At 49.6% G+C, this 25,730-nt stretch overlaps 8 protein-coding genes across 8 annotated transcripts; 3 read left to right on the plus strand and 5 right to left on the minus strand.

Annotated features, from left to right (window-relative positions):
- Nucleotides 1–85: 85 nt before the first annotated feature.
- KY384_001656 (uncharacterized protein) lies at nt 86–1,360 on the plus strand (the record flags this gene model as incomplete). The annotated part of the gene is made up of 1 exon (XM_044810186.1): nt 86–1,360. The coding sequence occupies one exon, from the start codon at nt 86–88 to the stop codon at nt 1,358–1,360; it is 1,275 nt and encodes a 424-aa protein (XP_044673198.1).
- Nucleotides 1,361–5,044: 3,684 nt separating this feature from the next.
- On the plus strand, nt 5,045–7,944 carry KY384_001657 (uncharacterized protein; the record flags this gene model as incomplete). The annotated part of the gene is made up of 2 exons (XM_044810187.1): nt 5,045–5,308; nt 7,708–7,944. 2 exons carry the CDS (start codon nt 5,045–5,047, stop codon nt 7,942–7,944), a joined length of 501 nt encoding a protein of 166 aa, XP_044673199.1.
- Nucleotides 7,945–9,861: 1,917 nt separating this feature from the next.
- KY384_001658 (uncharacterized protein) lies at nt 9,862–11,004 on the minus strand (the record flags this gene model as incomplete). Its single annotated transcript, XM_044810188.1, has 1 exon — nt 9,862–11,004. One exon carries the CDS (start codon nt 11,002–11,004, stop codon nt 9,862–9,864), a length of 1,143 nt encoding a protein of 380 aa, XP_044673200.1.
- Nucleotides 11,005–11,990: 986 nt separating this feature from the next.
- KY384_001659 (uncharacterized protein) lies at nt 11,991–13,184 on the minus strand (the record flags this gene model as incomplete). The annotated part of the gene is made up of 3 exons (XM_044810189.1): nt 11,991–12,107; nt 12,301–13,012; nt 13,063–13,184. 3 exons carry the CDS (start codon nt 13,182–13,184, stop codon nt 11,991–11,993), a joined length of 951 nt encoding a protein of 316 aa, XP_044673201.1.
- Nucleotides 13,185–14,954: 1,770 nt separating this feature from the next.
- Nucleotides 14,955–16,908, minus strand: KY384_001660 (uncharacterized protein; the record flags this gene model as incomplete). Its single annotated transcript, XM_044810190.1, has 3 exons — nt 14,955–16,377; nt 16,429–16,843; nt 16,896–16,908. 3 exons carry the CDS (start codon nt 16,906–16,908, stop codon nt 14,955–14,957), a joined length of 1,851 nt encoding a protein of 616 aa, XP_044673202.1.
- Nucleotides 16,909–17,402: 494 nt separating this feature from the next.
- KY384_001661 (uncharacterized protein) lies at nt 17,403–19,508 on the minus strand (the record flags this gene model as incomplete). The annotated part of the gene is made up of 3 exons (XM_044810191.1): nt 17,403–18,607; nt 18,656–18,663; nt 18,865–19,508. 3 exons carry the CDS (start codon nt 19,506–19,508, stop codon nt 17,403–17,405), a joined length of 1,857 nt encoding a protein of 618 aa, XP_044673203.1.
- Nucleotides 19,509–20,599: 1,091 nt separating this feature from the next.
- KY384_001662 (uncharacterized protein) lies at nt 20,600–23,108 on the plus strand (the record flags this gene model as incomplete). The annotated part of the gene is made up of 3 exons (XM_044810192.1): nt 20,600–20,929; nt 21,062–21,909; nt 22,268–23,108. 3 exons carry the CDS (start codon nt 20,600–20,602, stop codon nt 23,106–23,108), a joined length of 2,019 nt encoding a protein of 672 aa, XP_044673204.1.
- Nucleotides 23,109–23,472: 364 nt separating this feature from the next.
- On the minus strand, nt 23,473–24,296 carry KY384_001663 (uncharacterized protein; the record flags this gene model as incomplete). Its single annotated transcript, XM_044810193.1, has 2 exons — nt 23,473–23,975; nt 24,035–24,296. 2 exons carry the CDS (start codon nt 24,294–24,296, stop codon nt 23,473–23,475), a joined length of 765 nt encoding a protein of 254 aa, XP_044673205.1.
- Nucleotides 24,297–25,730: the final 1,434 nt, after the last annotated feature.

Here is a 25,730-nt window from a genome sequence, read left to right on the forward strand (position 1 = left end):
ATAGCACCTCGTATTGCTCGATCACTATGGCCCTTTGATCACCGTACCATCAGGCCATTGTACACCCACAATACCTTCGACCACCATGGCGAGGCTGATGGAGGATCACACCTACCCAGCAATGGTTAGTATCGCATCCCAGACAACCCTCGATGACTATGGCCAGTCTCACTCCAAGCGCGGGTATCGGAAGGCACGACCTCGCATACCCAAAATCAAATCATCTCCAGACACCAATAGCCCTGCAGAACGACCTCCGAAGCAGGGGCCCTCAAACACTGCCACCCCGACCTCACCAACCTTCGTTCCAGACTACCTACTTCAATCATCAGGATCATCCATCCCCTCCTCTGCTCATGCCGACACATTTGTGAGTGAAAAGCCAAAGAGCAAGGTCAAGATAAAACCATTCCTCCGCAAGTTCACCTCGCAAGAGCAAGTGGGCATCGACCTATCACGATCAGCAGCGGAGAACGAGGGGTTCGGGGTCTATGAATCATCCCAGAGCATAGTCCCAAGTCGTACAGCGAGTGGCTCTACCAGGGGCTTTCACAATCGCACCACCAGTGGCACCTCTCAGATATCCACCAATACCGCCTCAAGCAGTCGATATGTCCATCCAATGCGCCAGACTCCGCGTCCATACACCCCACCAATAGCGGGCTCCTACAAAACATCCCTCGAAAGCGAAGAATCGCCATACATGCACCCTCCCCCATCAAGACGGAACATCACTGCACCAGCCCTACACATCCGAACCGGCAGTAACTTCACAAACTCCTCGCAAACCAATCTCCCGGGCACACCCTCTTCCCTCCGCTTCGGTGCCGCAAACCCGAACGACATGATTTCTCCCACAACCACCACGCAGCGTTCATCCCTCGAGTCCGCGTTCCGCAAAGGCCGCAGCCGGAGCAACACCGCCCAAACCGACCCCGCCCAGCAAGCAGCTAGCGTGCAGCATCTCCGCCAAAAATTTCAAGAGAAAGAAGCGGCGAAAGACCGCAAATACCAGGAAGCGGAGCAGAAAGCAATGGAGAAAGAACAGCGTCGACGAGAAAAGAAACAGCGGTCGAGAGCGGGCAGTAAGGCCAACAGCGAAAAGAGCAGTGTTATTGGCTACGGCTATGATCAGAGCAGGGAGCAGTTCCCTGTTCATTCTGGGACCGGGACGGGGAGTCCGGGCGCTGCTCTTGAGGGCCAGCCACCAACGCTGTATCCGTCTCCTAGGAGGGCGAGGGAGAAACAGGAGCAGAGCACGGGGAAGAAGGCGAAGAGTCAGTGGGCGTTGTTCTGGATTAGGATTCGGACTGCGTTGCTGAAGCTTAGGAGGAAGATGTCAGGGAAGGGTTCTTCGTGATTTTGAGAGGGTAGGGATTGAAAAGGGTGAGAAGGACGGGGGGCAATGAGGCAACGTACGTAGTAGACGTGGGAGGCAGGGTTTTATGCGTTCAGCGAGGCGTTAAAACGATACATGTGGCATGCAATCTCATGCGTGCTGTTGGCGAAGCGGATGGCGACGCTGATGCGTATTCCTACAAATGAGTTGCAGGATAGCTATAAAACTAAGCTTTCAGCAATCGGATACGCAGTAGGTGGACACTTTCGCCTCAATATTCTTTCAAAATTCATGCTGTTGTTGTGTCCTCCAATTTTGATTCAACAAGAGACTCCAACTTGTTACTCCCACTCCCCTTCACTGCTAGCTAGGCGAAAACCCCCTCAAATTATCCCACACGCTTCCGCTACAGCGCTGCATATCTGTCTACGTCTACGTGCTATTCACCCCCCCAACCCGTTTCTCTAACCTCACCCCGGACAACACAAACACCCCCCTGTCGTCTCTGCCCCCCGGCTTTTCACTCCCAAAACCCCGGAGTGGCGTGGCTCCTATGTCGCGTTGAGAAAAGGGTGTGAAATTACACCTCCTGCTCGTCCCCTCACAGCACTTTTGGCACTCGCAACTTTTGATGGTGCTTGGGGCGGGTAAGGGTGGAGGGGTGAGGGATGAGAGGTGGGGTGAGGGGGATGAAGAGGGATATGGGGTGGGGAATGGTGAGAGGGATGGACCGGGACATGGGGTGGAGATGGAGAGTGGACGGGTGGTATATGGGATGGGTCGGGGGTGTTTGCATAACAGGTGATAGGGATCTGCCGTGAGTAACTTTTGGTATGGCTGTGTCTGAACGTGTAAGTTCTGATTTTGGCCCGGGGAGAGGCTTGGTGGCGGTGATGGTGGTGGTGGTATCTCAAACGTTGATTCTATTCCCTTTGCTCCATCATTTCACTTATGCACAATGACTATTCACCACTCCTACTTTGCGGGCGACAGATGAGTGAGAGTTGTGATTGATGTGTGGGTGAGACATCTTGCTTGCTTGATCCGTTACGCCACGGCGTTCTTGCCACAATTTTTTACCTTTTCGAGTTGGTCACCCACTCTCGCATTCCTCTCCTCTCATCCCGACCTGTGCTTCGTGGTACTGATCGTGCTTTCACATATCTGACTTATAGTGGTGGTAGGACTGGTGGTGGCTGAAACAAACACGCGTGAATTCTGGGATTGGGTGAAGAGGTGGAGAAAAGGGGCGGCTGGGTCTAAGACATACTTTACGCCCCAGTACCATTCACCGAGAAAGTGAGTGTGTGAGTTTATGAGTACGTGTGTGGTGGAGCGGGTGTGGTGAATCGAGGCGAGGGGGCTGGGGAAGGTGGGTGTTGGTATTTAAAGGCTCTTCCTCCTCTGAGTTTCTTTCCTTTCTCCTCTTCTACATGCTCTAGCTACTTTCCTTTCTTCTTTGGAGAGGGTTGATAGGGTTTATATATATACATCGAGACTTACCTAGGGAAGCAAAAGACACAATCGACAACTACATGACTCCACATAGCTCAGTCATGCCTTGCTGTTTGGTGATATGATGTAAAACCAAATTGTGCCGACCGAAACAAAGCTTGTGTCGTCCTGCCTTTTCACTTGCCTCTTTTGATTTCAGATGGAACCTCAATCCAGGATCATGTGGCTTCACACAGTGCAACCATGTGCTGCCTTTGCTGCCTGGAACCCCATCTCCTGTCTTCGTCCAAGATACAAAAGAACGAAACCTCAATCCGTTGTTGGATATTCAGGAAGCAGACCTCGAGATTGACGAAGATGATCTTCTCTCACGTTTACCGAAAAGCAGAACTCTCACATCGTGCACAGCAAGAGGAAGGTCAAACAGTCCTGGCTTCAAGGAACTAACTTCAGATGGATGGTTCTTCTCAGGCTTATTCTTCTCGTGTCTGGTAAAGAATGGCTTGACTTGCCTTTTCTTTCCTTTTCTCTTTTTAAATATCAATGGCACCAGCCATGGTCGTCCAAGGCTGGAGGGTCCAAGTCACGTGCCTCAGGATATACTTCTCTCCCTGTCTCGTCCTTTGAAAAGTCTCTCGGATTCCAAGCGAAAAAGCTCTCCCGACATGTCTACCTCAGCTGTGGCATATGAGCAAGCTTGTCATAACGGCGACCAGACCAAGGAATCCCGGCTGTAATCTGTCTTTTTATGGGCTCCAGATCATGTATCCATCCATCAAGATGGCGAACATGTCAAGTTCAGCTCAGACCACCGGTCTCGCGCACGTTACATCTATTTTCATCGCCTTTTTTGCTGTCATCGCGTGGCCTGGGAAGCGAGCAAATTTAGTATAAAATTCAAGGTTGACTCTTTAAAGGACCACTTGGGAGCACAATATTGGGGTATCGCTGGTATTTATATGATCAAGTACTTTCTGAGAGGGTTCGTGCTAGAGATCAGACATCAGCACGAACACCTGCTTGATCATGCCATCAAGGATAAGGATCCCAAACCTGACTATACGATGTCAAGATTAATGAGGAATACAAGTTACGAGGAGGATAAGGAGGAATAAACTCAATATTCGGATTTTTACCCCAAAGCGACAAGATAGTCGACATGAGGAACGACGAAGGGCAAACTCACTGCCATTTTCCTGTTCTGGCCGGTCTATGATATTCAGTCTTCGGTGAATGGTTGTGCTGAAGATGCTACAACGCACTCATACCGAAGAAAGCAGAGACTGTTGCGACCTCCTCAGCTAATAACACTACCCTCAAACCCACCAACATGTAGCAACGAAAAAGGAGTTCAACAATCACAACAGATTTGAACAGCCTCTAGCGAAAAGAAAGACACAGCCTGAGGTAGACAGCAGCACAAGACCCAAAGCCACGGTCGACTTTTCCGGCTGAAAATTCACGGTTGGGGCAGTTTCCAACAGGGTCTCACGCGCAAAAGGCAGATTGTTTCTCGAGAGGAGCTGGATCCCGGTCATTCGTGGGAGGTCCCCAACTCGGAGGCCCACGAAAGAGAAGAGTGAATAGAAGAGAAAGAGGAAGAGGAAGGATGGAGGGGTGTAGGGAACTCAAGGGCGCCGATGTGGTGAAGACTCAGGGCAGAAGAAGGTAACGATAAAGCGTGAGAGCTCTGTGCTCCTTGCAACGTTCATTCTTTCTGCCCAAAGTCACCTTGCGCGTCGTGGGTTCGTGGTGTTAAACTTCAGAATCGCAAGCTCATCGCATTGGTCTTGATCTAAAAGCACAGTAGCTAGTCAGTCTGTGCTATGATCGTGACGCCAATGATGGTCGGCTTTCCTGGCGCGAGCGTAACGGACTAGTCATTCTCGGGGACAACACTGCTATGAACGACTATGAACGTCATGCATATAGCCGTGTGTATGTGTTCATCTATACAAGCGTTACGGTTGTGAAGAATCAGACGGCGCTTTTGGGTCCGTACCTCTGGCCCGTGGAGAGCAAGATCTTCATGCAAGGTTTGACCGGAGTCTAGATGTACGACTGATGCTTGGGAGAATTGGGTACGTGGTCTCATTCGTATTCCACTTAGGACTACCCTCAACCTCCACAGGTATTTGGTGATTCTGTGCTCTGATTGGAACAACCTGCTGATGAACTTCTGTCCTCGATGTGTATATACGGTGTTCGAAAGAATTCTAGCACAGCCGAAGAGTCTACACCATTGTAATCATGATCGAGCCATACACACTCCACGACTGGGCGCCCTTGAAATTGGTACTACAAGCAGTGGTCGATGACGCAAAGCCGAAAGGCCAGGTCGAAATTCGTTTCATCACTGGAGCCATTGAGTTGGCCATCCCTTCGAACCAACTCGGAAGATCTTTCATGGGCGTCGAAGACAAACTGCCAGAATATAGAGCAAGTATTGGACTTGAAGGGGCGCAAGGTGGCGGAACCCTCGGAGGGTACATGATCCTAACCACAGGGAGTCAGGTATACCGTGAAGACCTGTGGGCCCTAGAGCAACTGTGAATATCATTTTCCTAGCTCCATAGAAGGGTTGGAACAAAATGCCAAAGACAGAAGAAGAAGGCAACAAGGTGGATATAAACATTCGATGATAAAATTCGCTGGTATGAAATTCTTGAATTTTCTTGGTGGGGTTTCGAACTCGCAATAGCCTGTTTGCTGTACGAGAGATTTGATAATCTTGGTGGGTTGTGGAGACAGGATCTTTAAAACCTATTCAATATTGATAGTAAATTAGAATATATATCTAGTAAGCTTTTAGAGTTCAAGATTTTTCTTTGCATTGCCATTATGGCTGAAGCTAACATCACCCTCGAATAGTCGAGAGTTCCTGTGTGAGAGTAACACAACGTCATGTGACACAAAAATGCTCTACCACGTCAGACTGATAGTGTCATCCTGGAGATGATTATCCACTCGGTGAAAGACACGTAAAAACATTATCTTCACAGCCATGTGAGTGAACGAAAAGAGGGTGTTACATATAATGTCTAGGTGATGTTTCGTGTCTTAGACCCTGTAGTCTCAAATACTCAGGAATGGCTGTCGAAGGCATGCGTGAAGTCTGTAGTGGCAAAGCCATAAGTGTTTGTCTGTGAGACACGCTGAGCAAAAAGGAACTTTACACGCTGCGTCGTCGGGTATACAAACCGTCCACTTCTCGCAAGTTTTTTTCGTCCTTCATCATCCAACAACCTCTAAATATATATATACATCAACAGCCTTGAAAGAGGCATACTCCTGCTTCAAGACTTCTCTCGCTCTTGGACACCCACGTCTTTGGCCGATAATCTTGAACCCTCGAATGGGTCGGACAAGGCTCCCACGTCATACAAATGTGGCTCTCTTGAGTTCGGGACGAGTTTTGACGAGCTTTTTCTGGGATCAAATATTCAGCGCAACGGGGTATGCAGACTGATCTCAGGCTTCAACAGATGCAATGTCTGCTACATCCTGGACACTCCATGCGATCTTCTAAAGATAGGATTGCACAGGAAACTACAAAAAGAATGACGATCAGCGTACCATCGCAATACCAAGGCGTGTTAAAAATTCAAGATCAGAGTACAAACCAAGTGGATAAACAGATCCTGCAGTGGATGCAGGCATTTTGGACGATACAAACGGTCTCCGTGAGGACTAGGTTCTTGAACATATCAACTCGCGATAGCCTGGTATACATCTGCTGAAAGGGATTCTGGTTGCTCTTACCGCCCTAGCATTCAGCTCTTGGACAAGCCTAGGCTCATTTTCGCTGCACCAATCCTCTGGACGCCAATGTCTCACAATTCTTCTTGCAATCATATGAAGGATCTTTCTACAAGTCATGCATCGAGACATCCGGCCGGAGAATGTACTCGTCGCATCTCAGGTGGTGTGCGATTACTTGAGACCCGATAGTATGTTAGATTCTTCGTAAATGAGAAGAGAATCAGAAATTCTATCAACAATAGCAGGGACCGCAAACTTTCAAGCTCTAGTCGGTAGTAATTAATGTTTAAGAAAATTGACAATATTTCTTAATCAATCAGTCGACCATCTTAGGCGCCATGGTCCCTTTAGAGATGGTCCGTCTAAACAACCGTCACATCCACACGATACCGCAGCCTTCAAAACCACAAATCTTCATGACAAGAACAATTCATGGTATTTGGGGCCATTGTTCTTTTCGTGTGTCTACCTAAATATATATACTACAACATGTGCCCGGACGGACGAGCCTTAGATGTCAGATTCACTTAGCCAATGGTCCGTTAAAGTCTCATAGGAGAGGACTATTCTATTGCTCTCACTTCAAGAAGCAACAGACTCGTGCGACAGCAGTCAAGCGAAAGAGACAATCTGGAGAAGATGAAGAAAGAGCGAACACAAAGTGAGCACACCGTCGGGGCCCAATACTGTAATTCAAGAAACGAAGGGCCACAATGAAGCGAAAGTCCGTAGCCCTCCAGGATCCAACCTGCAGGACTTCAATCGGTAAGGGGGCTTAACTGACAAATCTCCAGTTATTACTGTCAACTACACCAGTCTATGCCCCATGAGACGGCCTTGGGGGGGGGGCTGCTTGCATGGTTCATGGCTGATGAGGCTTATGAGTTTGCCAATATACATGAGACAAATCACCAAAGCGGCAGCTTTCCTCAGGAAAGATTAGTTGTTCCCAAGGACGATATCGGGTTCAATTTCTCACGGCCGTGGAGAAGGAAGCTCGAACGATCCTGCTGAAGAGGTACGGAGCTTGTGATACCGTACAGGTAGCGAGCTACAATGCACTAGACAGACCCGGGCTTACCATCCAGAAGAGCAGTCTCACAACTCGGAATAGCAGTCTCCAAGGAGAATTGCGTGAAGCTAATCGCCAGGGCCAAGAGGTGATGCTAGCAGAGTCTACTACCACCAGGCAAATATTTGACCAACTTCAGCAAATGGGATCCGAGTCCGATATGTCACCAGCAGACCCAAAGATTGATGAGCTCTTGGTGAAAACACCTGAGAAACTCATCAGCGTATGTCGAGAGTACAGTAATAATTACATGGCCGCTGAGGAAAAACCCTTTGGTGCCGCCAGGAAGCCCTTGCCATTACAGCAAAGCGTATAGCGGCAGATGAGGCAGAGATTCTTAATATATACCAAAAACTCGAAGCTGCTAAGAGTCTACGGGCTTGTGATCAAATAATATTATACAGGCGAAAAGCAGCTATTGAAGCTCTTTGCAAAAAACCAAGGGAAGAGGAAGATCAACGGAAAGCCTTAATAGTAGACTATAGGAAGTATTTAGAGGAAGCTAAGGGAGTCGCTAAAGATCAGTGACCCCGGAAGTGCAAAGGAAGAGAGAGGACTGGATAAGGCAGCGCGTCTCAACGAGACCATGACGGCATACATCGATGACTACAAGACAAGTACGCCGCTTTGAGTTTCATTGTCAGATCCAAGGCTGGGATCCGTGACAACATACCAGTAAATCTAAGCCAAGTGAAAGCTATGGCCTCAAGCATCTTGGCAATCGAACAACGCCACTGCGAGCGATTCAGGCGCGGGAGATCATGTCTACCATGAGAAACCTCCAGCAGAAACTAGCCAGTTTCGTGAGATCAATCCCTGGGAAAGCTGTGACGAAGTATGAGCCAGTTCTTGAATTCGCAGAAGCCTAAAAGGGAATATGCCTCTGGCTCAACGAAACTGCCGTCGACCATCACCTGAGCGGGAACTGAATGTGCAAAAAAATTAGTGGAGGCGCAGCAGGAGTGCAAAGAGTAAGCAGACGAGATCAAAATGCTACAAAAACAACTAGACGAACCAATGGTCGCGAAGATCTTGAATGATCACGATACAATGTATGGTAGAGTATGAATGAATACGACCTGTTTGAGGGTGCACGACTTGGACAAGGGACCAGAATCTCGAAGTAAAATGGTTGACCCGATACAAAATCTGGTGAGATGGAGATTGGAGCAATGCGGAAAGTGTCTTAGTCAAGCAAAATAAATACCTATCGGCAAAACCAAGTTGAGAGCATTTCTGGCATTGGTTATCTGAAGGGTGACGGCGGTAGGCTCAAGCCATCACAAGAATCAAGGATTTTAAAGAGGCCAGCACTCGTCAATTTGAGAATTGAAGAGAGGCCACGTACGCGATGACTTGGAGAAGGACGCATAAGATCAAAGTATCACATTGAAAAGGTTTGAAATCGACTTTAAAATGATGTTGTTTTACACGGGGGGACAAGACATCTCTTGCTTCCCTCTTATGTCTTACCTCGGTTGTGATTGCGAAAGCTGTAGAGGAATTTCACTTGCAAAATCGACATGAGAGACTGAGAACGTTTGCCCCCACAAAGGCCCCTGCGTAATGAGCCTTCCCTTCGCGCGTAGTCCGCATAGAGAACTCCCGCGTATCCCCTGAGTAGTCACCTCAGCCTTCGCGTAAGCCCCGCGCAAGTCCTGGACTCTAATCCATGCTTCTTACTCCTGAAAACATAGATCCACATTGCCCTTCGAGCCTCTCTTGTGTATTTGTGGTGCGTTTTCCAGCATGAGGATGTTTGGTCGTTATTGTCAAAGGCGAGACCAGAACAGTAGATGACTGATGAGGATCAAGTCCATTGTGTGTAGGACTTCCCGTCAGGGATCCTCTCATTGCTTGTCAAAAATTCGTGAAATGGTTACTTTCTGATTTGCATCGCCGCATTGTTGGGGGCGAGGCAAGACAGAACTTTGATAAAGAGGCCTTTTCCAGCCTCCGGCTCTTTGGCAAAAGCCCTTCCCTAGGAGGTAGGACGAGAAGCAGTCCGTTTTCCGACCCAAGAGTTCACTGACCACTGGCCCTTTTGCCTACTTTGGAATTTTGTTTCATCTTTACTGATTATTGACTTCATGGCTCTTGTGGTCGAGAGTGCCACGTACGCATCGGTCTTACCCAGGTACACCCAGTCGTCATCACTATCAATTGAAATCCCTCTGCTCCCATCCGGCAAAGGTGTCATCATAAAAAGAGCTCCCCGACCCCACAAAGAGCATCATCTCCCATTCGACGATCTAGCGATCTCAATCTCATGCCTGACCCACGCAATCTTGCTCTCATCAGCAAACCCAGGCTTCGGCGAAGAAGCCTGTCGCATATCTCTCGCGCTTTCAGGCAGCCCAAACGTACTCGTATCAGACGACTGGCCGCCACTATCCTCCTTCGAGACCTCTCGCGACGGAAACCACGGACGGCCTCTTGAAAGTCGCGCCACGCTAGGCAGTCCGAATCTCTCCTTCTCACTGTCCACCGAGGCTTCCAGATCATGTCTCCTTGTCGCCGACTTTGTCCTGCTTCCAGATTTCTTCTCCGAGTCTGTGCCATACCGGTAGCGATAGCCGCCGAAGGAGTTCTTTTTCTTGTCGAGGACCGCTAGTAGTTGGTTCAAGATGAAGATCTCCAATTTCAGCTTCAGAGCGTAGACGAAGCCCTGCAGCGGCTCCTTCGGGACGTGGAGGTTGAGGTAGGCGAGGCTTACGGTGATTAGATCTAACGCGACGAGGACAGTGCTGGTGGCGATGAGCTCCCACATTATCTTCTTCAATCTGAGCTCAGCATTCGGCGTAAGCATATGTATCGCGCCCCAGATGTAGAGGCCCGACAGCAGTCCCTCTTGCAGTAGAAACCAGACCTGCGAGACGCGGATCATAATGCTGTCGATAGGGGTCCAGTGCTTCGTGGTGCTAAGTTGGGGATTCGTCGCGCCCCAGCTCGTCACCCACTGCGGTGTCTCAACCGTAATTGCCGTGAAAATGATCAATATCAGCACCGCACGCAGTATCCTCCAGTTCAGGATGACGAGATGGAGCCGCGAGTACAGCACCAGACTCTGGAATGTGACCATCATGGACCAACCGAAAAGGTTGAAGCAGGTGTTGAGAGCCCACGGGCTGCCGGGGGCCCACCATTTCAGGATGTAGCCCACAGTATGCAGGACTATCCCCCAGGATGAGATCAGGATGCTCCAGTAGTAAAGACCGTTGTACTTCTTGAACAAGCGGCTCACGCCGAGGTTGATTTCCAATACCATCCAGAGGGCAAGCGCGTCGAAGGTCACGATGGTGGCGAAGAGCGCATTTGACATCGGCCCCGCAGGCCCAGCGTGCAACGAGTCTTTCCATGGCGAGGCCGAGACCATGGTGAGGAAGTGTTCATCGATCTATTTCACTCATCAGAATTTCGAAAAACGCACATGCCCTGCCAAGAATGTAGGGATAAAGGATGGCGAGATATTTTTGGAAAGAAGTCGGACCACATGGCATGAAGAAGGGTCTTCCTCTCCCACCTCCCATCTCCATCTCCGCCGTTCACCCAGAAACATGACGTGTAACAAATATAGAGTTCACGACGAGTTTATGCAAGTACGGCTCAACCCAGCTTCAAATTGTCCTATCGTGAAAGCGCGCCAATAGAGCACCACCACCCGCCACTACAAGCCGTCCATGCATATTGCTTGTTCGTTTCAGCCCATCAACGTCCACTTTCATTCGTTCGTGCTACGGTCTAGCACGAGTTCGCCGTCTCGGGTTTCCCCACGTGGGGACGGCCTGGATATGCTTTTTATAAATGGCGCAGTGGCCCCTTGCTAATCGCTCGTCTTCGTGCATTAGGCTGGGGCGGACGGACGCTAGAGTGGGGACTAGCGGGTTCGTGTCGTGAATGTCTTGCGAGGGCGCTAGGGAGGTTTGTGCCTTAAGAGACGTGCACGGTGCTGATTTGGCTATTTGGGATCGGGGATATGAAGATGGGTAGTTGCCTTGAGATTGTTCTTAGTGCGGCTGTGGTAGATGAGGTGCTGTCAGCTATGCTGCTTGTCATCGGAGGGTGGCTCGGAGACACGTATCTGTCTCGCGTGTGTCTTTCGTTCCTCTTCCCCTGCTTGCAGAAGAGGAAAGAGCAGGATATTGAGGTGACGGCGGCATCGCATCACCTACGTAGAGAGAGTTATTCTCAATTAATTGATAGTGCTATCTGTTTGGCCTTTCTGTATCTGGCACGAACAATCTTCTTTCTCTTTTGCACAGACGAAGATTTCACGTTTCCCTTCTTGACATTGGCATGAAGCACCCCTTTTCCTCGATGCAGAGCCGAGGATATCGCATTTCTCCTCTTCTGAGTCCCATCCTACTTCTCTAGTGTTAGCCCTCGAAACTCTGGTAGCGCCGGCGGAACGACTCGTGTCCCCGTGTCATATTCTCGTGTCGCTGGTAGAGCCTCTCCCGTGTGTGGTGCTCCAGGTGCCTGGCACACAATTAGCGTCCACGTTCTTGAGCTGAGGATTGTAAAAAGCTACCCTGTGCGGCCACGTCTCTGCGTTGTGACGCCCTATGTATCTGCAGAGTTCACCAGTCGTGGACAAGATCTGATTGCACATCTCTATCTGTTTCAAAATCTTGCAGATGCCTACATATCGATACACCCCACCAATTCTTACCACAAACGGGTCCAACACTCGGGGTCCCTCGTCAGGTAACAAAGGGGCCATATGCTGCAAGAGGCGTTCGATCCATTCATCTCTCTCCACTTGTGACATATTTGCTAGACCCGGGACTTCTCTTTCGACGTCATTTTTGATTTCCAGCCAATGATCGACCGATGCTCTGGCCAACAATCCGAAACCATGAAGCCAGCACTTGATCATAGTCAGAATATGCAGGTTGATCATGGCTCGAAAATAGAATTGTCGTTGAAATTCGAGGCTCGTGAGTCTCTCATAGCCAATATTGCGAAACCCGGCTTCTCCATAGGCGGAGTCCGTATCGGGCGTCTCCTGGGATGCTCGATCCAAACATTCAATAGCATATAAAAGAAGACTCTGCAATTTTTGCCTCAATTGATTGTTCACGTTACAAAGTCGCCAAAGAGCATTGGCTTTCAGAAGCTCCTTGGATTTCTCAAGGGAATTGGTCCCGTTTTGCCTTAGCAATCGAAGAACAGATGTCCTATCAAGTGGCACTGGTAACGAGTCAAAGTGACTGGCGAGGGGGTTAATAGCTGCCAGCTGAGTTGCGCAAGCTTCTTTCGCGTCTATCTCGACATCCATAAGGGGCATGAGAAGGTCTTCTAGGATGATTTCATGGGTATTACGATAGAAGCCTTCACATATTGACAGCATCTTGATCTGATCCTCTAGATCTTCCGGGTTGCTAGACTTGTGTCAGTGAGTACGAAAAGTGTCGAATAGACGTGCTCTTACGTGGATCCCATCCTGGCAGACGTTGTGTTTCTGAAAAAAGCGTCGTTCAGATCCTCAATCTGCCAACTGCGCAGGGATTTTGGCGTGCCAATGAAGTATTGAAGAGCCCGCGGCGAAGCCATTAGTGAATATGATTGCCTCAAATAAGAATTTTATGCTATTATCGTGACGTTTATATTATATGGCCTGAAACGAAGTGAAGTTGCTGAGTCTTGTTCACATTTCAGGGCACATGGTTGACACCACTTTTGGCGGGGAAACCACTTGCTTCTCAAATGTTGATTCACTCGTCCGACAACAATTCCATTGGGCAATCGCACTTCAACTGTAGGCCGAAGTCATGGACCGTGCCTTCCATGTTGCCAGAACGCTCAATATCTGTCGTATTCCGCAACCACCTTTGGGTAGTCGAAAAAACCCTGAAGATGGAAGGAGCCTCCGATGCACTGGTCAATTCTGAACTAGATGTAGGTGCAGCGTCCAGCCTTCGGAGGCAGCTAGACAGCATCGTGACGTGTGGAAATACAGTCCTTTGATTGAAAGGGCGGGACTTGTTAGAGAGAAGAAGAAGCGTTACCGATTCATATCGATGAGTTGAGGCGCGTCTGATTCGCGGATGTGAAGCACACTCCACGAAAAGCTCATTTAATCCCGGATATGCGACTTCCGGGGACCCTTGATCGTGCGTCAAACGATACGTACAGCTGGATGGCTTCCTCAAGACTGATGTCTTAGTCTATAAGAGGAACACGGGAAAAGTCCTCCCGCGATTCCGACATATCACCTAAAATGCAGACTTGCGCTTGCGATCTTTTGTTTGTGGGATGTTACCAAGCCCACAAAGACGCATCCTGCCTGTCCACGGCAGTGACAATGGTTTGGCGATGGCTTCCTGTTGCTGTGTATCTCGCCCTACTAGCCGGCTGTGCAAGATCTCTGCCCTTGGATACCCTGCAAACCAACGTGACGCTGGAGACTAGTACCGAAGGTAGTAGAAAGGGAGTGGTATGTCTCCCGCCACCCTATGGCGCGACTAGCTTCTACCTTCCTCTCCACGTCTATGGCATTGAAGTAAGCATTGGCCCTAGCCTAATCCTCCCCTTTTCACGTCTCACGGTAAGGAACATTGCAGACTGACTGTTCTGGCCTCCACAGATCAGAGGCTACTACGATAATTTGGGCAGCCGTATCTGTGCTGACGGCTTCGACTATTACCACCAGCTAATCCTCCATTGTAACAAGCTTTTCAATCCATCTCGCGCCGCCAGCAGTGATGTCCTTCCGAGGCCAGGCTATCAAGGCCAGATAGTGTTTTATTTCGACAGTACAATGCAGGTGTGGCCAGGATATTTTGTCATGGAGCTAGAGGGACGCTTCGACGGACGGAAACCGATTGACGAAAAGGCGAAAATCTTTCTCCACCCTACACAGGACAGTAACCCATTGGAGAACTTTAATGGCACGACGAACGTGCTGTGGTCTACGGGAGGGCAGGCTGAAAGCAACTTGACCAAAGGGTATCTCTAAGCAGTCTAGATACCGTCTGCCTGTGGATGTCGTACCAGAGAACTGCGTCCATTTTAAATACCTGATGTCTAACTTTTATCAATAACGCCAGTCTTTATCCCAAGGCATTTTGGGTCGCATGCTGATGGTAATTGCAGAGACTGCCCTTGGATTGCAGACAAAAGGGAGCCAAGTGCTGTTGTATTACTGAATCGAAGAGGTGTTAGTAATAGAGATAGAAGACCTGCTCAAGATTCTTAACGGGTCCATTGATACAATCATAACGTCATCAAGCTGTAGTCCTCATTGACATTGTAATCGTTACAATCATCTCGCTCAAAGAAATGCCATTCGTAGGCTCAGAGACATTGCAAGAAAGGCTTGTGCTAAGATGACCTTACAGAAAGCTGTCTGGTCTTCTTGGATATCGATGGTGAGGAGCGCCCTACACTTGGTCTCTTACTCGCAATGCTCTGTCTTGAATCTTTACTACGTGTTTCAGGCCTCGTGTAGCCTTTGCTCTCCAAGGAGCGCGCAATTTCTTTGGTGATTTTGTCTGGTTCTGGCCATGAGAACGAACCGAATTCGGCCTTTTCTTCGTGTGCGAGCAAGAGATCAACGATGTCAACTTTGCGAGAGTCGAGTGCGTAGAATGCGGGTGGGAGACCTTGATCATCTAGAGCATTGATGTCAGGGCTCTCCGCTAGCAGTAATTTGGTTACGTCGATCGTTGTTTCCGTTGATGCAGCAAGCCGTACACACTCGTGAAGCGGGGTTCTGCCAATTTTGTCACCAATGTTCACCAGTCTCTCGAATTCTTCACGCGAATCCCGTTGAAACCTGTTGTCGGCGTCGATTAATGCAGGCACTATCCCATGGGCGGACGGTCTCCTGATCGCGAGATGTAAGGCTGTGCTCTGTTGATTGTCTTGAGCTTGCAAATCTGCTCCCTTCCGCAAAAGCAGATCTACAACATCTTTCCTGCCTTTGTATGTGGCGTGCAGCAAGGGCGTCCTCCCGTATTTGTCGTCAATCTCTTCTAAACTAGCATTGTCCGCGATGAGGGCCTCAACATGCTCAATAGAGCCTCCTTGCACATGTTGGAGGAGCTCAAATCCTTTCCCTACGTCTTTAGAGTCGCAGCTGTTCCGATCTTCTTCCGTGGGCTCATCAACGTTTATGTGGGGAGCGCGCCTATTCTTCCTGTTTTCAACAGACTGTCGAGCTCTACCACGCTTCTGATCGAGATGGGAGGGCTGAGAAGACGCTGAGATAGAACTTCTGCTAGTACTTGTTGTTACCGTCGAGGCATTTGATAAGCGGGAAGCTCGAGATCCATTCGAAGCCGATGACATTGACGGTGTCAATGGACAATCCTTGTTGGCCGGATCAACTCCCGGGGAAGATATTCTCCTTTCTTGTCCTAGTCTCACTCGATAGTCGTCGAAATGTGAATCTTTCACGTTGAGAGAAGAGTGCTGATTTCCAGGTGTGAGGTGTTCACCGCTTCGGTCTGGAGGCGGGACCGGATCGGTGAAGCTGTCATCAGTTTTCACGTCCTTAGTCCATACAGCAAATAACCCTTTCAGGAATTCATGAAGGGGATTGTCACTTTCAAACACGAAGGCAGGCTGCTCCCCCTCCTCGGTCTCGTCGAGTGCAGGTACAAGGGTAGCTTCTGTGTCCCGCCGATCCAAGGACTGCGGTGGATCTGCAAGTTCTTGAAGCTTGGTGAACATCAGGCCATTTGATGCGAGGACTGCTGCGAATCCTTTCGCCATGGCCTTCCTAGTCTCTGCCAGACTGTGGCTGAAAAAATGTCAGCAAATCGGCTTGAGTTGAAGGATGCTGTAGAAGTACCCATGCTCAGTATTGATCAGGAGTTGCAGTGAGAGTTGATGGCCTTCAATTTGTTTCTCGAGCCGAGCAAAAGTTGGAGCAGCATGTCGCTGCCTCCATCTTCTGACTAAGGGATCCCCAAAGGTCGGTTTCTTCTCCATGAGATCGTATAGATCATTTTGAAATCGTTTCAGGTCGTCACCACAAGCTTTCGTGGTATCTTCTACGAGAGCACGGACATTGGCGGTCTCAGATTCGTCTGTCGAACCGAAAGGCCGGGTCTCTTGCGATCCATATAGCCTCTTCACTTCATCAATCACAGCGATCAGCCGTTCAACTTTACGTTCCAGCCTTTGGACTTCTTCATCCTCCTCTTTGATCTCGTGCACGACCTTCTGAAGGGTGTAGGCTAGGCCAGCGATGGTGATGACGCTTGCTGAAGAACTGTTAGTAGGTGGGGCGGCGAGGATTGATAGAGTTGGACCTACCAACGGCTTCCATCTTGATAAGCGGGTAGGGCTCCGAGGGCTAGGAGGCCCCGCTTTCCATGTGTAGCGACTTATTTGGATAGGTCTGAGTTCAGAGCAGAAGACAGTGGAAGGCAACCATGAGAGCCCGCAAATTAGGATAGACGCGTAACAGAGTGATATGGATAATGAGAGTCAAATTCCCCAATAAGAGATCACGACAGACTCGGAGGAAATCCAACCCGATTTCCTTGTTTTGCGACGGAGAACTTGTGGGGACCCCTCAGCTGCTTCTTAGCGGCTGATCAGTAGCAGCCTTAGGTAGGGTTTGGTGTGTGGGTGACGCAGGGTCTAGCCAGTCAGTTGGCGCCTGAAAAGTCGCAGGCGGGCGCAGCAAGAGAGAGAGATATTCACACAGACAGAAGATTCAGCTTGTCAGCCGATCGTTCTACATCTGATTACCGCACTCTTCTCACACAGAAGATTGAGTCCCAATTTGACCTCTCATATGCTGTTAAATATTACAAGCTAGTGACCGTTCTGCTGTCCACGCTGTCCATTTGCAGTCCTGTCCTCTAATCTTGAGTATTGATATAAAGAATCCATGTCAGCAACATTGAAACGTCTTACGTGACGCTTGTAATACCAGGGAGCCACCTCTTTAATCTGATATCGCACATGCCTTTTAGTGCTGACCCCAAATACGTAGTTCATGTCTTCCATTGTCGATATCTGGCGTTCTGTGCCTGGTACAAACAGCCAGACGAGTATGAACGCAAAGGCGTCGAGCCCTGCGAAAAGGCCAAGCAGTCCTGTTGGCCCTGTTGCATGAATGAGCTGAGGTACCACTAGAGTCAGCAAGCCCGCTCCCATAAAGAGCACACCCGACGCCCACGCCATTCCCACCTCACGAAGGACCAATGGGAAGACTTCAGAGCTGTACAGGAACGGGACCACGCCTCCGCCAGGACTGTATGCCAGAATGTAAAGTATAAGGAAAATTGCCACCGCAGCGAGTCTCCCTGAATTGCTCTCCACTTCAAAGCTGAAGCCTACTGCCAAGAGTAGAGGAAACATTGCGGCCAGCGACACCATCAACAAGAACCTGCGCCCCTTGGTGTCTATAAACCAGTAGGCGATTGCCGAGAAGAAGAAATTTGACAAGCCAAAGGCGAAGAATAGCCAAAGCCCCTGAGTACGCCTAATTCGCGCGTATTGCCAGATTGTCGAGGCGAGGAATGCAAAGACATTGATCCCACACAGGATCTGGGCGCTCATGACAGCGAAAGATGCCAGTGTGGCTCGCCGGACTCGAGGTATCGTAAATAGCTGGGTGATGCGCCGCCCATAACCAAAAAGGCTGATCTGTCGCCTGTAGACGGCCGGATCTAGATGCGGGACCTCGTTGCCTATTTCTTCGACATCTCGGGCTGTCCGCATAAATAGGATGGTCTCAACATTCAGCTGAGCTCGAATATGTATAAGATCCCGCGCCGCAAGCAGTGGATTCTCCCGAAGTCGTAGGAACACAGAATAGGCCTCGCGGTATCGTTGCTTCTTCACCAACCATCGAGGAGACTCTGATCCAGCGTAAACTAGTACCAGAAGCATTGCGGCAGGTATAAAAGAGCTGGATATCTGGAAGCGCCAGCTGCCCGGCACTATGAGTGGTATAGCACCGGCAAACGCGATTCCAAGGGCAGTTCCAATTTGCCAAGACGTCAATATTTGCCCTAAGAAGGTAAAATCAGCTTCATCCTGAAATGAGCTCTGAATCATACCTCTTAATCTAGCGGGAGAAACCTCTGATTCGAACACTGGAACGGTCGAGAAATCAGCTGCTACGCCGACCTCACATGAACAATGGCCTACCTGGCACCACCGAGGACTTTGCTCCCATTCCGATGCCTAATATAACCCTACAAGCAAAGCTGAAAAGGCAGCGCAATTAGCCTTGACGCTTGATGACGATTACAAAAGATCTACTCACAGTGCGTGCCAGCTCTTCGTGTAAGCCTGGCCTATTGAGGACGCAAATGTTGTCGTTGCGGCCACAAACAGGGCCCCTCGTCGACCCCAAAAGATCTCTGTCATTGGATCGCACAAGAAAGCCCCGAGTGAGCTTGCCGAGAAGTAAACAATGGCATTCGTCGCAGCGAATCGCCAGATATCTCCTGTCTTCCTTAGAGTCTCAGCTGGGTCATCACTGATATTACCAATCTTGAGATGAAAATCGCTGGGCCATTTTTGATTTGGGCCTACGATAGCACCCTGGGCCCATCCTTGAACCACGCTCCCAACGAAACATGTGAGGAGAATGAGTTTCAGCTCTTTACTCTCTTCCCAGAAACGAGTGGTCTTCTCCTTCTCCAGTGCGCGTAATTCCACCTCGTTGAGGATTCCTTCTGCAATTGTAGCTTTCTCATCTCTTGCCACGTGTCCAGCACGGATCAGTGTGTCAAGGTCGACCACTTTACCAAGATGGTGTTCAGCATAGAAATTAGTAATGTCCTCATCCAAATCCACTTCGTCGACACGCTGTAATGGATTCTCAATGATTCCTAGGTCATTATTCTTCAATAGCTGTTGGAAAGGCAACTGCGCCGTTCTGCTTTGCGAGCCTTGATTAGGCATCTTGAAGAGCGTCAAGCCTGCGGCACTTGACCAAAGAAGTCAATACAACTGCAATGCGGAGCGCAGCTGAGACTTGACCAACAATCAAGAAGATAGAGGATTCTTAGACAAAAGTGAAATGTGGCAGAAAAGAAGAAGGGCCATACAGATACAAAAACTGAACATATCGTCAGCATAGCCTTATGCAGGTCAGCACAAGGCTGAGCTTCGCAAGAGACTGCCCTGCGAAGAGCCAGAGGCTTGGCACAGCATCCTTGATGCAGTATTGCGGCATAAACATGGATGATCATTTAGAGATCGAAGATCTTTCGCTTCATCTTTTCGACGCCTTTGACATCCTTGCTATAGGTGGTGAGGGAGCGCTCACAGCCCTCCGTAACTTGCGAGTATTAGGGTCCCCTAACTCGACACTGCCTACCCTCGCTTTCCACCTTCACAGTATTCATTGACTGCCCACAACATTGACATGAAAATTTGATGGAACGCCAAGGACCCTCCAGCCTCGGGAGAACGTCAAAAAGCCACTAAGGCGCATTGAGCCTAGTCTTGCGAGACTCTTGGCGTGAGGAATCTCCTGCCCCCTCCTCTGCAAACTGCGAGTAATAGCATCGATTCAATCTCTTCAGACGCTAGCAGTCTGTATTCTCAGGAGGTGCAATTGCTTGAGACTATGACTGGAAGTAGAGAGCCCTATTGGAGAGCGTCAGGGGAAGAGCAAGGTCGGACCATGAACAACATGCGTTGACTGTTAAGGCAAACCCCTCAGAACCCTTTCATAATTTGTTTACCTGCTTGCTGCACATGAATTGCCTGCTTAGGAGTACTCCTTGCGCATTGCCTCCAGATTTCATATGGAATGCGTAATGCAGTGGTAATACATTTTGAATCATCTCTTCTTTACTAATTAACCGTGGAAAGCGATGTACAACACAATCTTCTCGCGTCGAAAGCTACAGTGGATTTGTATTGAGATATCATTCTGCGATAACAATACTCGTCATAGCTGACAACACAGTAACAAAGGGTATCAGGACGGACTCCTAGGTTGAAAGGCATCATCGAGGTTGTCGACTCGACGAAATATCATCGAGATGGGCGATGAGGGGAAACTACCAGAAGCTCAGACGTCTCCAAAAGATGGCAAGGAAGACGTCAAGATTCTAGGCCGTACAATAACAGAATGGAGCGAATCACCGGCTCCAGACAGAGCAATGATAGCTGACCATATCTACTGGACATGGTATGGAAAGAATTATCCAAAGGCGGCACCTCCAAAGCTGGACAAGCCACTGAAGGATTTCACCGAAAAGGAATTCAAGGCCCCTTCCAAACGGTGGTGGATTGAGAGTCCGCCGGTACTGCAGGCAGATGAGCAGGGTTATCTCTGCGAAAACTGCCGGCATATCGATTTCGAATATCTCGTCAATAGCCCTTGATTACAAGCGCTTGAGGAGATCCACTTGTATCCTTTGGCACAAATATTTGAAAATGAATCCTGTGCATTTTGTCGCCTCCTCGCGTTCACCATTCGACATGGGTCTGAGTGGTCGGAGGTTGATACCACAATTGATGGAAGGCTTGTCATGTGTAGCATGAGGACGTTGCCTATAGAAACAAACATTAAGGGTACACGTCAATTCCTACTCTCCGTGGAACCTACTCCGAGAGTAGATGGCATGAAGACAATTTACAGTCTGGCTTTACAGGACGAGAGCGTAGTGAACGAGATAAGTGGCCATCGGTCTATCAACTTGCCTCAGATCAAATACAGCTTAGTCAAAAAATGGTACAACGATTGCAATGATGGTCTTTGCGGACCGAATCTTGATCAATCCCACGGAAGACAATTGCCTGAAAGATTTCGATTGATTAATGTCGAGTCTGATTGTATCGTCTCCTCTATTCAACAGCCTCGATATGTCGCTCTGAGCTATGTCTGGGGAGTAGCTAGTGCCTTGCGGAATGAGAAAGACACTCAAAAAGACCTAGAGGAAAAGGGTTCTCTCTCTGCAAGGGCGACAGACGTCCCGAATGCCATCAAGGATGCAATATCTCTGACAAAACTACTTGGAGAACATTATCTATGGGTAGATAGTCTCTGCGTAATCCAAGATGACCCGGAAGATCAAGCACAACAAATTGCTGCCATGGATCTGATCTACAGCTCTGCTGTATTGACCATTGCGGCTGCCTCAGGAGACACAGCTGACGCGTATTTGGCGGGCATGCCATCGAATCCACGGACATTCTGTCAGCACATTGAGAAGATCCAAGATATCTATCTAGCTAATCGTCCCGCCGATTTTTCACAGGCAATCAATAAATCCGTATGGAACTCCAGAGCCTGGACGCTTCAAGAAAGGTTACTGTCCCCCAGAGTACTCTACATCGGCAAACAAAGGTGCTTTTTCTCGTGTCAACACCGTCAAGATGCCTTCATAGAGGGTGAAGATGTGGTAGAGAGTGGACTGGACAAGAAATTCATGCCGGAGGTTCTCACCAGTGGCGTACCCACGATGATGCCATCCTCAGGAAGCGTCAACATTCTCTCGTACAACAGGGTGGTGCAAGCATACACCTCGCGGCAGTTGACCTTCGCGTCTGATATCCTCAACGCTTTTGAGGGCATAGCAACTGCATTTCGCCCACTTTTCAGGAGCGACTTCGTCTTCGGACTGCCCCGATCTGAAATAGACTCACTCCCAACTATTATGGAGACCGACTGGCCCTTTGACAAGAAGACGTGATCCTGTGTCCAGCCAACCGCTCTTCCCAAGCTGGAGTTGGGCAGGATGGCAGGGTCCCGTGGAATGCAACACCCACGAAAATCTCTCGCGAATAGAGTGGATTGAGAATGACCGCCAGCGATATTCTAGCAAAGAGTTCCGCTATCCGAAGGCCGTCAATCAAGATGCTACCAGGCGCGAACAATATCGCGCGCAGTGGAAAGGCAACCTAGAAGACGGCGTGCCATATTACTGGGAACGGGACAATCCACGTCTCTGGTTCCTCCATCCCACAGCACCCGAAGAACAGAGAACACTAGGACCGAACCTGAAAAGGGGGACTAATTATCTAGTATTCGAGGCCGAGACAACAGAGTTCAATCCAAGTACCGTCAGCGATGACCACTACTGGCCCATGAGTCTACAAAGTTACAGATGCACCAAAGACAAGCATATCATGTGCCCGTTAGGTATGGCAGCCTCGCCTGGCAAGGTCGGAGGCTACGTCCTGGTCCCGGGCGAGATAGCGACAACAATGAAGCGCGATCTCAAAGAATCCCTATACGCACTCGTCATGATATCGCGATGCAAACTCGATACCCAGGAGTCCAGGGGAGAAGGAAATCCAGATCTTTTGATAGATTCAGAAGCGACGACGATGGAGGAACAATCTTTTCCTGACAGGCCGCACATCGATCAGAGTGGTGGTCACTTCGACCAACAGCGTTATGATGGCGAGAAACCTTGGTGTATGTATAATATCATGCTGGTGGAGTGGATCGATGGTGTTGCGTATCGTCTGGGTGTGGGCAAGATGCATATTGATGCCTGGGCGCAGGCTGAGGCGACGAGGAAGATCATTACCTTGGGGTGAGCACGCCAACTATCGTCATTGGGCTACGGATCATTTAGCAGGAACGTTCCAGATCAAAGAAGTGCGAGCGATAGCGATGGAGCTGGCCAAGTCATTCGTGAAAGTGAAAAAGCCGGTCCGCTGATCTGGTCCGCTGGATAGAAGCATTTCCAATATCCAGACACCGCTCCGCAATCAATCGCTCACGCAGTGGTTTATAACAATTGACATCACCATCAAATGCACGTTTCTATGGGAAGAGCTATTTAATGTCTCTCTTAGACTACTCTATTCGCATGCTAAGCCCGGCCCTGTCTCATCAATCTCCTCTTCGTTTTGAACCACCCCCTCCTCCCTTCCCACCTCCCCATTGTCCCCCTATCTTCTAATACCCACCCCGTCCCTCATCCCTCCCCTGATCATAAGCCCCCTCAACCCCATCCCCATACCCCTCCACCCTATCCCCAAAATTCTCCACATCCCCAACCTTATCACCCATCCAACCCGCCACATCCTCAGGCGCGTCCTCCACATCCTGCACAGCACCCTCAAACCCGCCCTCCACGCGATTCCCAAAATTGTCGAACCCCTGATCGACGCGGTTCTCGGCGTTGTCAAACCCGCCCTCGATATCCTGCGGGATGTTCTCTACGTCTTGGACCTTATTGCCGGCCCAGCGGGCGGCGTTATCGGGGGCGTTGACGACGTCTTGCTCGGCGTCGTAGGCTTTGTTCTCGACGTAGCCTTCGGTACGGTCTTTGTCGTAGTCATATCGATTTTCTGTGTCATTTTTGTAAGCCAGCTGCGCCTCCCCCAGGGTAGATTTACTCGAGATCATAATGCATGCTTGATGGCGGATACGTGACACAAGAACATCACATACCACACCTTCGAGACGGAAAAGAAGGAAAAGGAGGGGAGGGGAAGGAAAAGGCTTGGTTACGAACCCATCTGCTGCGCTTCATACCCAACCGCGCCCGCTGCGCCGTAGCCACCACCACCACTACCATACCCCCCGCCGCCATAATTGCCACCATTGTCCCCGCCATATCCTCCACCACCGCCGTACCCGCTGCCGCCGCCGTAGTTGCCGGTGGGCGCATCCCAAGTGCGCTCACCCGTGTCGCGGTTCACGTAGTAGTACCGCTGAGACTGGTCGTCATATTCGGCTACCCAGGGCGGCGGGACGGAGGGGGCGTTGTAAGACATCCTCGGAGGTGGATCTAGTGGATCTTTGGGGAAAGTGTGTTGTGTGGTGAAATGAGCGAAGAATGGAAAGGAAAAGGTTAAGAATAGAGTAGTTGGAGAAGTAGTTAAGGGAGGGTTGGGAAATAGAGGGTAGTGGTAATGGTGAAGGTTGTACAAGTAACCCTCCGCAGTTCGAAGTGGGGTCGTTCAAGTACCAAGTGATCCTCAGAGAGTTGAAGAAGATCTTAGGGAGGATAGAGGTGGAGAGTTGACGGTGTCAGCTGTAGGAATAGTCTCAAATCAGCCCGTACCAGGTTGACTGTAGAGATGATCAAGAAACAATAGTAATGGAAGAGTAAAGAGTAGGAAAGTTGGGGAATAAATAGGTGCTAATGACGCCGCCCCAGGCCCAGCCAGATCTGATAGGCTAAGCTTTTTAGACAGCGGCTCCTGAAACTCTACCCCACCACGCCCAGACCTGCCCCTAAGTAGTCCAATCATGCCCTACTTAAGGCTCAACAATGTCCAACGACATATACACATGGTGCGTCCTTGTCTAAGCTGCCGATGGACTGATGGGTCGATGGAGCCCCATATAGCCGGGTATGTACCCACATACCCTGCTTTTCTTCGGTATACTGGAGGCCGGTCCATCCATGCATCGTGAGTCGCTCTGATATTTCCACCATTCCCATGTATCGAAGACCTCTGCTGGCTTCTTGCTAATGCGAGGAGGGCGGAGATACTTGGTGCTTCTGCTGCGTAAGATCCTCCGGAGTTGAACTCTGATTCAAGTGCTGAGAATAACAGATATACGGCCGTGCTGATAGTCTTCGTGAGCAACAACCTACGCAACTCTTGAGAGGTGGCAAGATTTTCTACCGCGAGAAAATCTGAGTTTCCTGAGGCAAGGCAGCGTTCGAGCAAACCTCCGACAAGCTGAGCATCAGATGATGCGGCTGTGAGATATCGCCTGTGTTGGGATTACAAGCGTTGAATCTTAACATGCTACCATTAATTTGCCCCCATCTACCCAAGATCCGAATTCATTAGCGTTGAAGCCAATTAGAGAGCTTCCGTGGGACATGATGGAGATTGACGGTCGGTAGAATCTGATGGAAACGTTAGATATAGGAAGAGGCTGCCATCCCCCCTTCTCTACAGAATCTGCTGAACGCCTCCTCGTAGGAGCGAGAGCGGATGGGATGTTCTTGGTCAAGGCGACCTGAATGAAAAGAGTGGAAGAGTGACGAGTGATGAGGAGGGGGCAGGGGAAGAGTAGCAACCTCGTCACATGAGATCCACATCGAGTTATCATAATATCGTAATATTGCCTTCCCACTAAGTATACACCTCTAGTACAATATACGGATGGGTATCTCGCTTGCTTGCTGGACATTCGTTGTTTCCAAGACCAAGAAAGATGGTGCCTCCGAAAAGTGTATATCGAGTGTG

The sequence above is a fragment of the Bacidia gigantensis genome, assembly GCF_019456465.1.
Source record: "Bacidia gigantensis strain McMullin 20006 chromosome Unknown contig_132, whole genome shotgun sequence".
Lineage (NCBI taxonomy): Eukaryota > Fungi > Ascomycota > Lecanoromycetes > Lecanorales > Ramalinaceae > Bacidia > Bacidia gigantensis.